Here is a 15,098-nt window from a genome sequence, read left to right on the forward strand (position 1 = left end):
CCATCCGCTTCTTTCAATATATTTTACTTAAGGACTCTGGGGATGAAATTTGGACCTCAGGAGGACTAGGTCCTTTCTGGGACTATGTGTGTCAGCTGTTCAGGACTTTCACGCAAAACATGTCTAATTTAACACCTAGGGTATTTTCCCTCTAGATCTCCTTCCACCCGCTTCTCTCCTCACCTGGCATTGTCACCCTTGTCAATGCCACGTGGAAACCTAGGTTCCATGATTCCTGACTTCACTTTGCTCTGATGATAGGGGACACACTCAAGTTTAAAGATGGACAAGTAGGATACACAAAACATACTGAAGACAGATCCGGTTTATTCTGCTTTAGGTGAAGGGCTCTGGATGTATCTGCCTAGGTGTGGAACCCCCTGGGATGCAGTGCCAAGTGGCCACCTAGAGGCTAAGCACTGGGGAGGGAAACAGGAGGAGCAGATACCTCAGTGTGGAAACTGTTCTCTACTGTAGACCCCTAGCAAGTTCCGGACTTGTCACCACCTCCTGCCCCCTTGCCACCATCATTAACATCAGAGCGGAGGACAAAAGAGAAAAAGGCAGTTCAGTAGCAATAATGGGTATCAAGTACAGTGCGTAACTGGAATATGTACACGGTCGCGCCCCGCTCCCCAGCGCTCACGGAGACGCCAGGATCTCGGAGGGTGCAGAGCGAACCCGAAAGCACCCGGAGCTCCTGTTGCTCCCGCGCGAGGTCAAGCCAGTGAGCCACAGCCCCACGCGGCCACCACGGCTTCGAGCTCTCGGGGAGACTACAGCTCCCGGCAGGCCCCGCGCCGGCCGCGCGCCCCCGCCTCTCGCGCGCCCCGGCCCCCCGCCCTCGGGCCTCAGGACGGGACGGGGCGGAGGGAGGGAGGGAAGAAGGGGCGCCTGTGGCGGGCGGGATTCTGCGAGGCGCGTGAAGCCTCGCTGGCTCCTGGTCCAGGACCCAGACGCTGGCAGGCTTGGAGTTTCTCACGCCCGGCCGAGCCAGGCTCTGTAAGTAGTCGCCTCGGGGAGCGCGGAACAGACACCGAAAAAGTTAGCGCCGCCGCGGCCGCTTTGTTCTCCCGGCCCGTCGGGTGAGGCGGCGTTGGCGGCGGCCGCCCCTCCCCCACCCGTCCGCACGCGGCGGCGGCGACGGGGGCGGCGGGACTCGGACCCCGCGCCGGGCTGGGCGGCGGCCGCCGGGGCTGGGCGGGAAGTTGGCGGAGCGCGCTGCGGGAGGAGCGGGCGGTGGGCGCCCCGGCGAGCGGGGGCGCCGGCGCGGCCGCCAGATGGGGCCAAGTTCCGGCGAGGGCGCCGACGCCAACTTGGAGTCACGGTACGCCGGCGACCACCGCGCCCGGCCCCTCGGTCTCCATCTCTTACCGGATCCCCCCTCCAACTACTCCTGACGCCAGACGGGCGGCACTCACGCTGCCGAATTTGGGATGAGCCTTTCCCTTTTCTTTACACCGCTTTTCCTTGCAGCCGTCTCAAAGGGGTGAGTCGTTGGTGCTTAGGGAACGTAAGCCCCCACCCCAGTTTCCTGACTCTGGTTTAGTTTTGCAAGTTGCCGCGTTGTTCCGAGTCAGTCTCACCCCCAGGAGGTTTTTCTTTAGATGAAACACTGAGGAGAGCGTCTGTTTCTTTGAGCAGTAAAATAACCACAGACTATTCGATTGCTTGTTGGAGATTTTATTTGAAGTCGTCGCAGTCAGAAGCAGAGGCCTTGCCGTGTGCAGCAGGCACGAATATAAATCGAGCGAAGGCATGTGTGAGAGCTGCACACTTTTCCATACACAGATTGATGGCTTGGACGTAACTGTCTCTTCAACCACACCCATCCCCACAGGAAATAAGACTATCAGTGTCATCTTTGATTAGGAAGGATAAGTTACACCCTGAACTTAGTTCGACACAGCCTTAATGAGCTGTGGAGGCAAATGAAAACTTTTTAAAGACCGTAATTTGTACTCTAGAAACGGTTATCGTATTACTCTTACACTGTTTCTACTTTGTACTTACTGCTTCAGTTCTTCAAGTTTTAGCGGCTGTGATTTTGCTTAGATCAAGTTTACTTACCAACTTGAATGCAGCGAAGGTGGGGGATATCTTTGGATTCGTTGCCCCGATCGAGGTCTAGGCCAGGTTTACTTAATAGAGGAACCCGCTTCTTCTTCCTGTTAGCATCTGGATTCAGAGCAAGCATGGACATTTCAGCCAAAAAGAAGTTACAAGTTTTAATAAAAGTATGTGAAACGTGTCACAGAAGCCTTCGTGTTAGGTTTTGCTTCAGTAGGTCATGTAGATGGTGGTTGGCCTGATTAGAGGAACTTGAATATTTGACAAGCCAGTTTTCCATCCTGAGTTAAGAATGTTGACTTGTTTATTATCTTGAGATGAATCGCAGTGAGTCTTTTAAATATACAAATTTTATAAGCTTTCAGTTTCATGAGGTGACCTGTTTAGAATAGAAATATCTCTTAGTAGGTCTTTCAGCTAAAAACTGCCATATCCCCTAAAAAGCTTAATACATCAAGTTTTCGGGCATTAAATTTTTAAGTTATATAAGAATTGGAAAAATCTCCTACAGGAGGAAAGAGAATAAATGACCATTTAAAGTTGATGAAAATATTACCATATTGAAGTTTATTGCTCATTTTAAAAAGAAACTACTTTTACAGAACTTGATATTGGGAAATTATTGGCTAATACAGTTTTAAATTTGATTTAATAATCATGCTTGTGATTCATAATCTGTGCGGATAGTACTTTTAGTCTCTCTCTGATTATGTAATTCAAATTGAACTTGTATGTGAGCCTCTTTGGAGCAGTTGTCTCATTAATGAAAAAACTTGAGATAATGTTCTGAGATGTTTTAATTTTAATTTCAGTGTAGGAAAAAGTTTTCTCCACTTCTATGGTCAGTTTATAGTGACCATACGTATGAAATAGCTCACTGGCTGTTAGCTAGTCAGATTTCTCAGATACCACTGATGCACAGAGGGGTGATGTAGATACATCAAGCCCAACATAAATTCGTAGACTGGAAGCTTGTAAGCTTAATAGCAGATAAACTTTTCACTGCCTGGGAGAGCGGGCTTGGTGTGCTCACTCTTTGTCCTCTCTGATGGTGGGAAAGACTGAGATGCAAATACCCACGGTTTAGATGAGCAGAATTTTACCAGCAACAATTTAGTTAATGAACTGAGCTCTTAGGAGGAATAGTATTTATATTAATCTAAGGTAATAGTTACATTTTTGAAAATAAATAGATGTAGGAATTGCTAGAAACTGTGATTTTTAAAAAACTAGCAATTAAGTTATTTGGATTTTTTATACACTATAAAAGCAACATCAGGGTTATTAAGCAAAATCTAGCCTGTATCAAGGTAGAACATGGATACTGACTTCAGGACACCTGTAAAGTATTGCATTGAAAAAGGCCACATGCTTTTTTACATATTAAAAGAATACAGTACTTACCAACAGAAGAAAAAAAAATTCTCTGCGTTCATTAGCATTCCTAGCACACAAAATTATATTAAACCAGGAAAACCTGTTACTAGTAGAGAGTCATGGTAAATATTATGCTATTCTGAATAGAGAAAGTGTTTTACCTCTTCACTGTTACCTTTACTGAGTACAAGAGGACATTGGCTACAGTAGATAATGAGCTTCCGTTTTGAAGTATTTACTAGCTGGATTTGTCTTTCTGGAATCCTCTTTGCTTCTCTCTCTGTTTCCCTTTAGGTTTTAGCTTCCTTAAAGGTGCCTTGCCTGTGACCCCAGTTGAAATTAGGTCCTCTCAGGATACTCTGTCATATCACCTTTCATAATTTGTAGTTGCTTTGCTATTAATATGAATATTTGTTAAATGCGTGTGTCCCATATCACACAGCAAGCTCCAGGGAGAGCAATAGCCATGTGTGTTTTGGTCACTGCTGTACAACCCTAGAGTTTCTCATAACGGTCTAGCAAATGATAAAGTATAGTGTTAGTTGCTCAGTCATGTCTGACTCTTTGTGACATTATGGACCAGGCTCCTCTGTCCATGGAATTCTCCAGGCAAGAATGCTGGAGTGGGTTGCCATTTCCTACTCCAGCGGATCCTCACAACCCAGGGATCGAACCCAGGTCTCCCACATTGCAGGCAGATTCTTTACTATCTGATCCATCACATTTGTTGAGTGAAAATGCTGCTTTTGAACTTCTTATATTTAGAGGCTTTGCTAAGAAATGAGATAATGTAAATGTAGGGAAGGATTGAGAGAGGGCTCAAATTGTGATGTTACCATGAGGTAACTCTCAGTTAAGTTCCCTCGCCTCCAGGGCCTTTGTTTTTACCCTGTAGTAATAATAGGGCAGGTTGGACTCAAGATTCCTTTAGTATGCCACTGTTTCACTCCATTCAACAATAGTGACAGATTATATGCTTATTTGAATAAAATATATGACAGATAATTCCCCAAAAGAGTATTTGAGATGTTTCAAATAAAAATGCTTGCCAGCTCATAGCTATTAGGAACAAACATATCTAATTGATTTATCAACTAGTAAAATGTACTATTGTTTGTTTTGTGATTGAGGCATAAAGACAAAATAAATTAGAGGTATTAGATTTTTAAAAATATTTAGTCTTAATATTTTAATGCTATATCTCAGATCAAATCAAGGTTCATAAAACAAAACAGGGAGGGGGAAAACAGATGGAATGAGTGGGCAAAAGCTAAGACAGCTCGCTTAGTTTTTTCTATTTGTGTTCATGCTGAAACTTTAACAAATACTTTAATATGAAAGTAAGACATAGTTTACCAGTAGTTATTGATAGGACTGATCATTGTAATTATAAGACAGGTACTGTTACTTAGCTAACATTAGCAGCTATTATTTGGAAATTTAGTGGGAAGACAGCTGTCAAAAATAAATTACTATTATTGAACACAGCAGTATCTTGTAATTTAAAGTATTGAACCTGCATGCAGTATTATTCATAGATATTTTGCTAATGTTTTTATGAAGTTTGTTCAGCTTTTTGAAGCTACTCGTCATGTATGATGAGAAAACGTGTTCCAGATTGTTGGAGGTGACATGAAATAGTGTAAAGAACATGGTCTTTGGAGTCAGGGGAACTTTGATGTGAGTTGTAGTTCCATCACTTATTAGCTGTGTAGTCATGGGCAAGCAACTATTCTGAAACTCTGGCTCCTTTTCTGTAAAACAGTTAAATAGCTCCCCTGCGGTCATAGCAAGGGTTTAAGAAAGTACATCTTAATTGCAGAGTTTAGTGTAAAGTGGGAGCTTAATTCTTTACTCTTAATTACTATGAAAATTGCTGAAACTTACTGAGCACTTGTGATAAGCCAGCAGTGTATTGTTCATATAGTAGCATGGTCCTCAGTAACACCCTGGAAGGTAAGTAAACAGTGCTGTTGTCTTCATTTTATTTCTGCCCTCTGCAGTGATACTGAATAAACCAATTATTCTGTGAATTCCTTAATCTTATGTTTGCTCTGTGTCCACAAGTTGTCCATCAACACAACTTCTTGGGTGTGTGGTGTAAGTAGGGATAACACTTCATAAATGAATATTTTGTCACCCAGAGCAAGAAATAAATCATCCATTTAAAAATAGGGGAAAAAACAGTTACTCTCTTAACACCTTTTCAGATATTTGAAGACCATCATTTTATTCGTTTTTGTTATGCATAATTTGTCACATGACATTGTCTTCACCTTAATCTGGATATATACTCTGTTGTTTTTGAAAATCAATACAGCCTTTAAAAAAGTTAACCGTGGTACTGTAACCTGATTAGCAACCAGTATACTGATTGATGCTGATGTGTTCACAGTGTCCTGGGGATTTGGGTTTATGTTAGTTCTTTAGTCACCCATATTATTAATAGCAGCTACTGTTAAACTCTTGGGTTGATAACTCCTCTAAGGAACAGGTTCTAAGTCAGCGTTTCTCCATTTCAATATTGCACATTTAACTTTTGAAATGCAGAGCTTTACACTTGTCATTGTTATAGTTCACTTGAATTTTAGTTTATTTCTCTCAGACTGTACAATCTGAGGATTTTATAAACATGTTTTCCATGTGTTTATAATCTTAAAAATAATCAAAAATAATATAGGGTGAAGGCCAGAGTTCCAAGCACTCTCCTAAAGGTTTCTTTAAGTTGATAAAGAGCAGCAAACCACACTAACATCCAACTTATACTTAAGCAACTTATTTACAAAAATAGCATGGAATAGCATCTTGAATATTGTTTCAGCCAGAATACGCTTAATTTTTTTCTGGCTTTGCTAATTATATGATCTTGGGCAAGTACTTTAGTATCTAGGCCAGTTTTCTCAACTATAAAGTGAATTGTTGTGAGGATTAAATGAGGAAACGTGGAATGCTTAGAACAGCGTCTGGCAGAAAGAACTCAATTACTGTGAGTTATTTTCTCCTTTTAAAAAGGCTAATAATCACATTTTTCAAAGATGTAAATATAGTTGCTTTGGCATTATTCTGTTTAATTCAAGCTCACCTCTAGTGATCATAATATGCTTTTCTAAGTATTCAGAAACCATTTGCTTTCATAATCTGTTTTCACGTGTAACTAAAGGTTAATATTAAGGTTATATTCTGTAGTTTCTGAAATTGCTTCCCTATTCCTCTAGCCCACAAAACTTGAAACAGCTCTGCTCCATCTCCAGTCCATGATTATTTCGCTCGGTTCTTTCTCCAGGAGGGTAAGAGTCAGAATTGTGCTTGCACTTACTGATTTGCAATATGGAGTAGATTGCATCTGGACCTGAAGACTTGCACTCTCAGAGATCTTTTAGTCTCTCTTATTCACCAGGCTCAAGTTTCAGTTCTCAGTGCTCTTTTACAGTTTTAGTTTAAAAACTGAGAGAAGGTAAGCAAAGCACAAGTTGAGCAATTCTGCCTTTTCTCTGTGCTCTTTCAACCCTAACAACATCCTCACTGAGCAGTGATTCTCTCAGTTCCTTGTTCTCTTTGAGAAATAGTATGTTATTGTGGCGCTACCACTGGGTCGGAAAGTATGAAACTTGTCTATCTAGTAGGTCCTAATTCCTACTCCACCTCTTAATAACCATGTGATGCTGGGCAGGTTACTTTATCTGCTAGTTCTTTAGTTTTCTCATCGGCAAAAATAATAAAGTAGTATTTGCGTTGTCAAGTTCGAAAGAGATATCATGAGAAAGTGTATAAACGTTTATAAGATGTTAAGTGCTGTACAATGTAAGATGAGTTACAGATTGTTTATCTGAATGTAGTTCTAAAAGCTTTTGTTATCTTTAGGCACTTTTTTCTTAAGCCTTAGTTTTCCTGAACTTTCTCATTCCTAATCCTATATCTGTATGTTTTTGATCTTATGTTATCTTCATCCTAATTTATTTAGTCCTGTTAACCACTGTCCAGAGAGCTGTTCTGCAGCTGCTTGGAGTGCTTCACTCTGTTGTTATTAGGATTGTTTACAGGTATGTGATGGAACCTAAATGGAAATATCCATCTCTTTTTGAGCCATTTCGCTTAGCCATGAGGTCACGCTTTTAGTTTTTGAACTGTCTTTATGAAAAACTGTGATAAATATAACCGTGCTTAGTGTTCTTTTTACTTTTAGAAATTTTTTTGTGACGATCACTTTTTCCGATCTTCCTGTCCTAATTATGTCTTTTACACTTATTTGTGTGCCGTATAACTGTGTTTAGTGTATGCTTTTTTAGTTTTCTGTCTAGATTTAAACTTTTAATACAAAAAAGAATACTCTTGTCTACATTAGGGCAATATTATATATCTTTTGTACGACTCAGTGGTACTTACGTTATTTCTGTGACAATATCAGTTTTACTTTTCTTTTTTGTCCCTTCTATTTTTCTGTTTTTGTCATAACTTAGTTGTGTATTTGTGGAATAAAGTGTTTTGACCTTCCTTAAGTTTCAAGTGTTAATGAGGAATGTCAGGGATGTGTTTTGTTTCTGTTTTGTTTTTTGAGCAGGAGACTGTCCCTGAAATTATGGGCTGTGATAACTAGGCCCCAATAAAATGGCTACCCATTAAAATTTATTGGTGAATTATAAACATACAACCAAAACTTATTTAAAGAAAGCATAAGGATTCTTACAACTTAAAAATAATGTTAAGTGAATATAAAATACTAAAAGTTTTTTTTTAAATTTCTTCCAGGCTACCTACATTTCAGAAAGCATCAACCTTTCTCAGTGGACGCGTTCATCAAGTGGAATATACCTGTTCTATTTTAAAAAGCTTTGTGCTTAATCTTGGAAAAATTTACTCCTTCAAAATGAAAATGAGGACATGTGAGAAGGTGATATAAGGGTGGACATTTGAGAAAGTGTCCTGTTAGATCAATGAATCAAAGGATACAAACTGAATAGATTAATCCTAAACACTTTTTAATTTTTAAACTAGGAGGATTTTACTTGACAGAAAAACACCTTTTATTCATTATGTATTTTCTGAAATTTAAAGAGAGAGACAAGAGTAGACTTAAAAGAAAATAGGTAAAGATGTTTAGTAGATAAACAGTGCCAACTCTTTTCTGATGAGGATAATTCAGTGATGTTAAATCCTTCCCCAAACCCTGGTTGTGGTCCTAACAACAAGACTTTTTTGATGGGACTGATATTAAGGGAAGTGGGACCTTTGGTATAGTCAACTCACAGTTGTAGAACTTGCCATCATCAGCATGAGTGGCTTAAAAGAGGAAGTAAAGAAGCTTTCAACTAAATCCAAAACTACAGTCATTTTTTTACCGCTGTGATTTTAAGGCCTCTTCATAACCATTGGAAAAGAATTGACAACTGTTTTAAAAGATTAAAAAAAGGCAGATGTCTGCAAACAATTCTCCTCCATCAGCTCAGAAGTCTGTAATACCTGCCACTCTTCCTGCTGTGCTTCCAGCTCCTTCTCCGTGTTCAAGTCCTAAAACAGGACTCTCTGCGCGACTCTCTAATGGAAGCTTCAGTGCACCGTCACTCACGAACTCCAGAGGCTCAGTGCATACAGTCTCATTCCTGCTGCAGATTGGCCTCACACGGGAGAGCATTACCATCGAAGCCCAGGAACTATCTTTATCTGCTGTCAAGGACCTTGTCTGCTCCATTGTTTACCAAAAGGTACTGTGCATGCTATTTATGTCAACAGTTTCTCTAATTAATATTGTTTCTACTGCTTTTCTGTAAATTATGCATGCAACAATGAGTGAACTCATATGGATGAATCAATCAGGTGTTTATATCCTAATTCTGACCGTTTGGGAGAGTCCTAATAGACTAAAAGCCTATAGTCTGAAATGTCAGAGTCTAACAGCTGGAGACTATATCCAGGCTTTAAAATACTAATTCAGTTTGTCTCTTTAAGACCAGGAGAATCAGTGTAAAGTCAAGAGGACTTAAGCAGTCTCACTAGTGTTCAGAGAAAAGTCAGCAAGTATTAATAGGAGGCACAAAAAAGGCATCAAGGGTACTTACCAAGAGGATGGGGGGCCCAGCCATCCAGGTAGCTGAGTCCAGGTCCTCACCTTTTCTTCCCAGGGGCCCTGTGTGCTGCCCTTTTGTACACCCTCTTCCTTCCCTTTTGATCCTGATTTCACTTAAACTGCCGGAGGACCACACTCTCTGTGTTTAAAAATTAGGTAAATGAGCTTTTAATATATATCAAAATATATGGATATTTAAAAATTGAGGGTGATTTTATTTTTTTTAATCCACTCATCCCCTGCCCCATACCCTGCCATTTTTTAAGGACTCTTGGCTGAATTTCTTTAGTATTCTTGATTTGATGGATGAGCTGGTATGTTCTACATTTTATCATAAAACTATGCATATAAGTAGTATGAATTGGTTACACTTTCTTTTTAATGGACCAAGCCTATGTTTCAAACAAATTAGTATACTTTATGTTTTAAAAATTCTATCAGTAAGATTAATATATTTGGATTCATACTCCTCCTCTTACTGTTTTTGTTTCAGTTCCTTATGCTTCATGTGGTTTGTCCCTATCTTCTAATGTAGAGGTAATTAACAGTCAAAAAATGTTATGTGGTTTGTGAAAATGACCCATATCTCCTGTGTGTTAACAGTGACATCTATTTAAATGTGGCCTAGAGTAAGATTAGATATCTTTTTGTAGATCTGTAGCCCATCTATATGTCTTTAAGTGTCTTCACTTTTAGTTTCCCTTTCATCAGTTAACAGAGGTTTTAGTAAATATTTTTGCTGGCTTTTAACTTAAAGGTAGGGTTTTTGACTTAAATATAGTTTGTAACTTTATTATTTCTCTTTTTTGAGCCCTCTAGAAATCATAACTAATGTTTTGGTAGAGTTTATATTACTGAGTTTTTGACCTTTGGAAACTTTCCTTAGTTGTTTTATTTCTACAGAGGCATACTGATTATCTACAGGACTATATAGGGTTAATGTGGCTCCCTCATTAATATGGATGTCAGATGGGTCAAGTGCTTGGGAAACTATAATCTGTGAAAAATTCTAGTGACACCAAAGGGATAAACAAGATGCAGCTCACGAAAAGATAACTCAGGGTAAACTTCATGCAAATATAAAATAGAATTAATTTTAGAGATAGCCAGCATAAAATGAATATCATGGTGGACTGAATTTGAATCAGTATTGTGGTAATATGGGGATGTATTTGGCAAAAATATATAGCATATATGTCTCCTGGTCATATTACACACTCATTTTGACTTACGCCAGGATTCTAACTGTTGTTTAAGCATAGTGAAGAAGAGTATTGCGCTTGTAACTAGGTCAGCTCTCGTGGGTTGGTTTGTTTGTATGTTTGTTTTGGCTGTACCACACGGTTGGTTACCGGATGTTAGATCCTCAACCAGGGATTGAACCCAGGACCTCAGCATTGAGAACACAGAGTTCTAACCCATAAACCACCAGGGAATTCCCAGCTCTGTTGTTTATTAACTGTATAACTTTGCATAATTTAACTTCTGTGGATTACATTTCCATATCTGTCAAATGATTGAGTTGGAGTGTTTTCTAGTATGTAATTCCAACTGTGAAATTCTGAATCATTTAATCTAAATTTAGGTCTTTACAGATGGAGAAAGGAGTATCAAGGAACAATGTACTCAAGTCCCAACAGGAAAGAAATCTTAAGGGAGACAGCTCAGTTTCTGGGGTTCTATAGAGAGGTTCATGGATCCCTAACTTATCTGGGAGATGGAAAAACCACGTCAGAAGTTCTCTTCTTTTTATCTTCTCTCTTGTCTTGGGTTCTTGCTTGCTAATCACTTACTTCACTACCTGCACATGCACAACTCTAGGTTAACTCCCTGCACTCTGATGGGCATACTTGTTTTCTTATTTCTGTTCTTAGTAAATATATGTATTAAACTTTCTAAAGGTAGAGTACTGGTGAATTTTAGGAAGTAGATTAACCATATCTTGTCCCTTCCTTCCAAAAGCTTATAGTTTGGTAAGGGAAACATTCACCACAGTAAAATATGAAAAGTAAAACGTGAAGCTAAAATAAAAAGTGCTCTTCTCAGGTTGATAAAAAGATGTGAAAGGCTTCATATGAAATGTAGCATTTCATCTGATACTTGAAGAATGAATAGCCTTTCAGCGATATGGGAGGGAAGGAGTATATACCAAGGCAAAAGAATCAGGATAAGCAATGATACGGGAGGGGAAAAGAGGAAGAGTATAATTGACAACAGTTATTTTGTGCCTGCTCTACATCAGGAGCTTCATGCACACTTTCTACTTAATCCCCACAGCAAGTTCTGGTGCTGTGAACCAGAAAAAAACACGTAGTTGTTTTTTCCTTTTTTCTTGTGGTGAGAACTTGTAAGATCCATTCTCTTAACAACTTTCAGATAGAAAATATTGTTAACTGCAGTCACCATGGTGTATGTTATATTGCCAGAACTTATTTATGTTATAATAATAAGAAATTGGTACCCTTTGACCACTTTATCCATTTCCCCACCTTTGACCCCTTGGCTCTAATAATCACCAGCTCTGGTTTTTGTGGATTCCAAATGTAAGTGAAATCATATGATATTTGTCTTTCTCTGTTTGACTTATCTCACTTATAATGCCTTCAAGATCCATCCATATTATTGCAAATAGTAGGATTTCCTTCCTTTTATGGCTGAATAATATATCATTGTCTCTCTTTGTATATACACATCACATTTTCTGTATCCATTCACCTATCAGTGGAGATAGAGGTTGTTTCCATGTCTTGGCTATTGTAAATAATGATGCCCTGACATGAGGGTGCAGATTTCATTCAAGATAGTGATTTCATCTCCTTGACTGTATACTAGAATTGTTGGATCTCATGGTAATTCTGTTTTTAAATTTGTTGAGCAACCTCTGTACTGTTCCATAGTGCCTGCACCAACTTACATTCCCACCGACAGTGCACCAGGGTTCCCATTTCTCCACATCCTTGTCAGCATGCGTTGTTACCCTTTTGACAATAGCTGTTCTAACAGGTGGGAGATGATAACCTCATTGTGGTTTTGATTTGCGTTGCCCTGTTGGTTATTGATGGGACACTTCTTCATTTACTTGTTGGCCGTTTGTGTATCTTTTTTGGGAAAATGGATATTAAGTTCCTCTGCCCATTTTTTACTCTAATTGATAGGTGGGGCTTGTTTTCTTTTGATATTGTGTTATATGAGTTCTTTATGTGTTTTGGATATTAATCCTTTATCAGATACAAGATTTGCAAATATTTTCTCCAGTTCATTTTTTAATGGTTTCCTTTGCTATAGAGAAGCTTTTAGTTTGATTTAATCACAGTTGTTTATTTTTGCTTTTGCTGCTCATGTCAAATCCAAGAAATCATTGCTAGGATCAGTGTGAAGGAGTTTACCCTCCTATGTTTCCTTCTAGGAGTTTTATGGTTTCAGGTCTTGTGTTCAAGTGTGCATTCCATTTTCAGTTGATTTTTTGTATAGTGTAGGACTGGGCTTAAGTTTCATTCTTCTGCATGTGGTGGTTCAGTTTTCCCAGCACCATTTATCAAAGAGACTGCCCTTTTCCTTTGTTTATTCTTAGCTCCTTTGTTATAAATTAATTGACCATACATGCATGGGTTTATGTCTGGCCTCTGTTCTTTTTCATTCACTTAACATGTCCATTTTTATGCCAGTATTGTGACTTTGAGTATAGTTTGAAATCAGAGGCATGATACCTCCACCTTTGTTCTTCTTAAGATTGCTTTGGCTCTTTAGAGTCTTTTGTGATTCTATACAAACTTTAAGATTTATTTTTCTTTTTTTGTGAAAAATACCATTGGAATTTTGATAGGAATTGCATTGATCTGTAGATCATTTTGAGTAGTATGAACATCTTAACAATATTAATTCTTCTAGCTCATGAACATAGAGTATCTTTCCATTTATTTATGTCTTCTACAGTTGCATTTTGATGCATGGCACATAAAATTGCTCTCTTTCCAATGATTTGTTATTAGTGTATATTAATAGAAATGTAATTGATTTTTGTATATTGACTTTGTATCCTGCAACTTGACTGAAGTTTTCAATTAATTCCAACAGGTTTTTTGGTGGAGCCTTTATGGTTTTGTGTATATAGTGTTGTTTCATCTGCAGATGTGCAGTTTGCTTCTTCCTTTCTGATTTGTATGCCTTTTTTCTGTTGTGTAACTGCTCTGACTAGGACTTCCAGTAAATACTGTGTTGAATAAAAGTAGTAAAAGTGGACGTCCTGTCTTGTTCCTGATCTTAAAAGAAAAGTTTTCAGCCTTTCAGCATTGAATATGATGTTAGCTGTGGGCTGATAATATATGGTCTTTATTATGTTGAGGTACATCCCTTCTACACTCACTTTGTTAAGAGGTATTATCATGAATGGATGCTGCATTTTGTTAATGTGGTGTGTTGGAAAAATCCTTTCATCCCTGGAATAAATGCCACTTGATTATTTGTTGTTGTTGTTCAGTTGCTAAGTCATGCCTGACTCTTTGCAACCTCATGGACTGTAGCACGCCAGGCTTCCCTGTCTTTCACTGTCCCCCGGAGTTTGTTCAAACTCGTGTCCATTGAATCAGTGATGCCATCCAACCATCTCATCCTCTTTTACCTGCTTTTCTTGCCTTCAGTCTTTCACAGCATCAAGGTCTTAATGAGTCAGCTGTTTGCATCAGGTGGCCAAAGTATTGAAGCTTTAGCATCAGTGCTTCGAATGAATAATCAGGGTTAATTTCCTTTAGGATTGACTGGTTTGATCTCCTTGCTCTCCAGGGAACTTTGAAGAGTCTTCTCCAGCACCATAGTTCAAAAGCATCAATTCTTTAGTGCTCAGCTTTCTTTATGGTCCAACTCTCACATCTACACATGACTACTAGAAAAACCATAGCTTTGACTGTACAAACCTTTGTTGACAAAGTGATGTCTCTGCTTTTTAATGTGTTGTCTAGGTTGGTCATAGCTTTTCTTCCAGGGAGCAAGTGTCTTTTAATTTCATGGCTGCAGTCACAGTCTGCAGTGATTTTGGAGCCCAAGAAAATAAAGTCTGCCACTGTTTCCATTTCCGCCCCCCCGCCACATCTATTTGCCAATGAAGTGATGGGACTGGATGCCGTGATCTTAGTTCTTTGAATATTGAGTTTTAAGCTAGCCATTTTTGCTCTCCTATTTCAACCTTACCAAGAGAGTATGATCCTTTTAATGAACTCAGTTTGCTGATATTTTGTTGAGGGTATTTGTGTTTGTGGTCATCAGGGATACTAGGCTGTAATTTTCTTGTAGTGTCCTTATCTGGCTTTATTATCAGGATATTGATGGTGGTTTCATAAAATGAGTTTGAAAGTATTCCCCCCACTTCTGTTTTTCAGAAGAATTTGAGCAGGATTGTTATTTAAATGTTTGGTAGAATTTACCAGTAAAGCCCTCTGGTTCTTATCTTTTGTTTGTTGAGAGGTTTTTTGATTACTGATTTAACCTCCTTACTATTACGTGATCTATTCAGATTTTCTACTCCTTTATGATTCAAGATTGGTAGGTTGCACATTTCTAGGAATCTGTTCCCTTCTTCTAAATGTCCAGTTTGTTG

The 15,098-nt window shown here is 38.9% G+C and overlaps 1 protein-coding gene across 2 annotated transcripts in view; it reads left to right on the forward strand.

Moving 5' to 3' along the window:
* Nucleotides 1-883: 883 nt before the first annotated feature.
* Nucleotides 884-15,098, forward strand: part of PRKD3 (protein kinase D3) — an 85,202-nt gene continuing 70,987 nt past the window's right edge. Inside the window, exons 1-2 of one of the 2 annotated variants that reach the window (XM_042246268.2) lie at nt 1,279-1,489; nt 8,194-9,146. In XM_042246268.2, coding sequence (XP_042102202.1) covers nt 8,859-9,146 — 288 coding nt within the window. In that variant the 5' untranslated portion in view covers nt 1,279-1,489; nt 8,194-8,858. Of the gene's footprint in view, nt 1,003-1,278; nt 1,490-8,193; nt 9,147-15,098 lie in introns of those variants that run through there. The other variant, XM_042246269.2, reaches the window with a different exon arrangement.

The sequence above is a fragment of the Ovis aries genome, chromosome 3, assembly GCF_016772045.2.
Source record: "Ovis aries strain OAR_USU_Benz2616 breed Rambouillet chromosome 3, ARS-UI_Ramb_v3.0, whole genome shotgun sequence".
Classification (NCBI taxonomy): domain Eukaryota; kingdom Metazoa; phylum Chordata; class Mammalia; order Artiodactyla; family Bovidae; genus Ovis; species Ovis aries.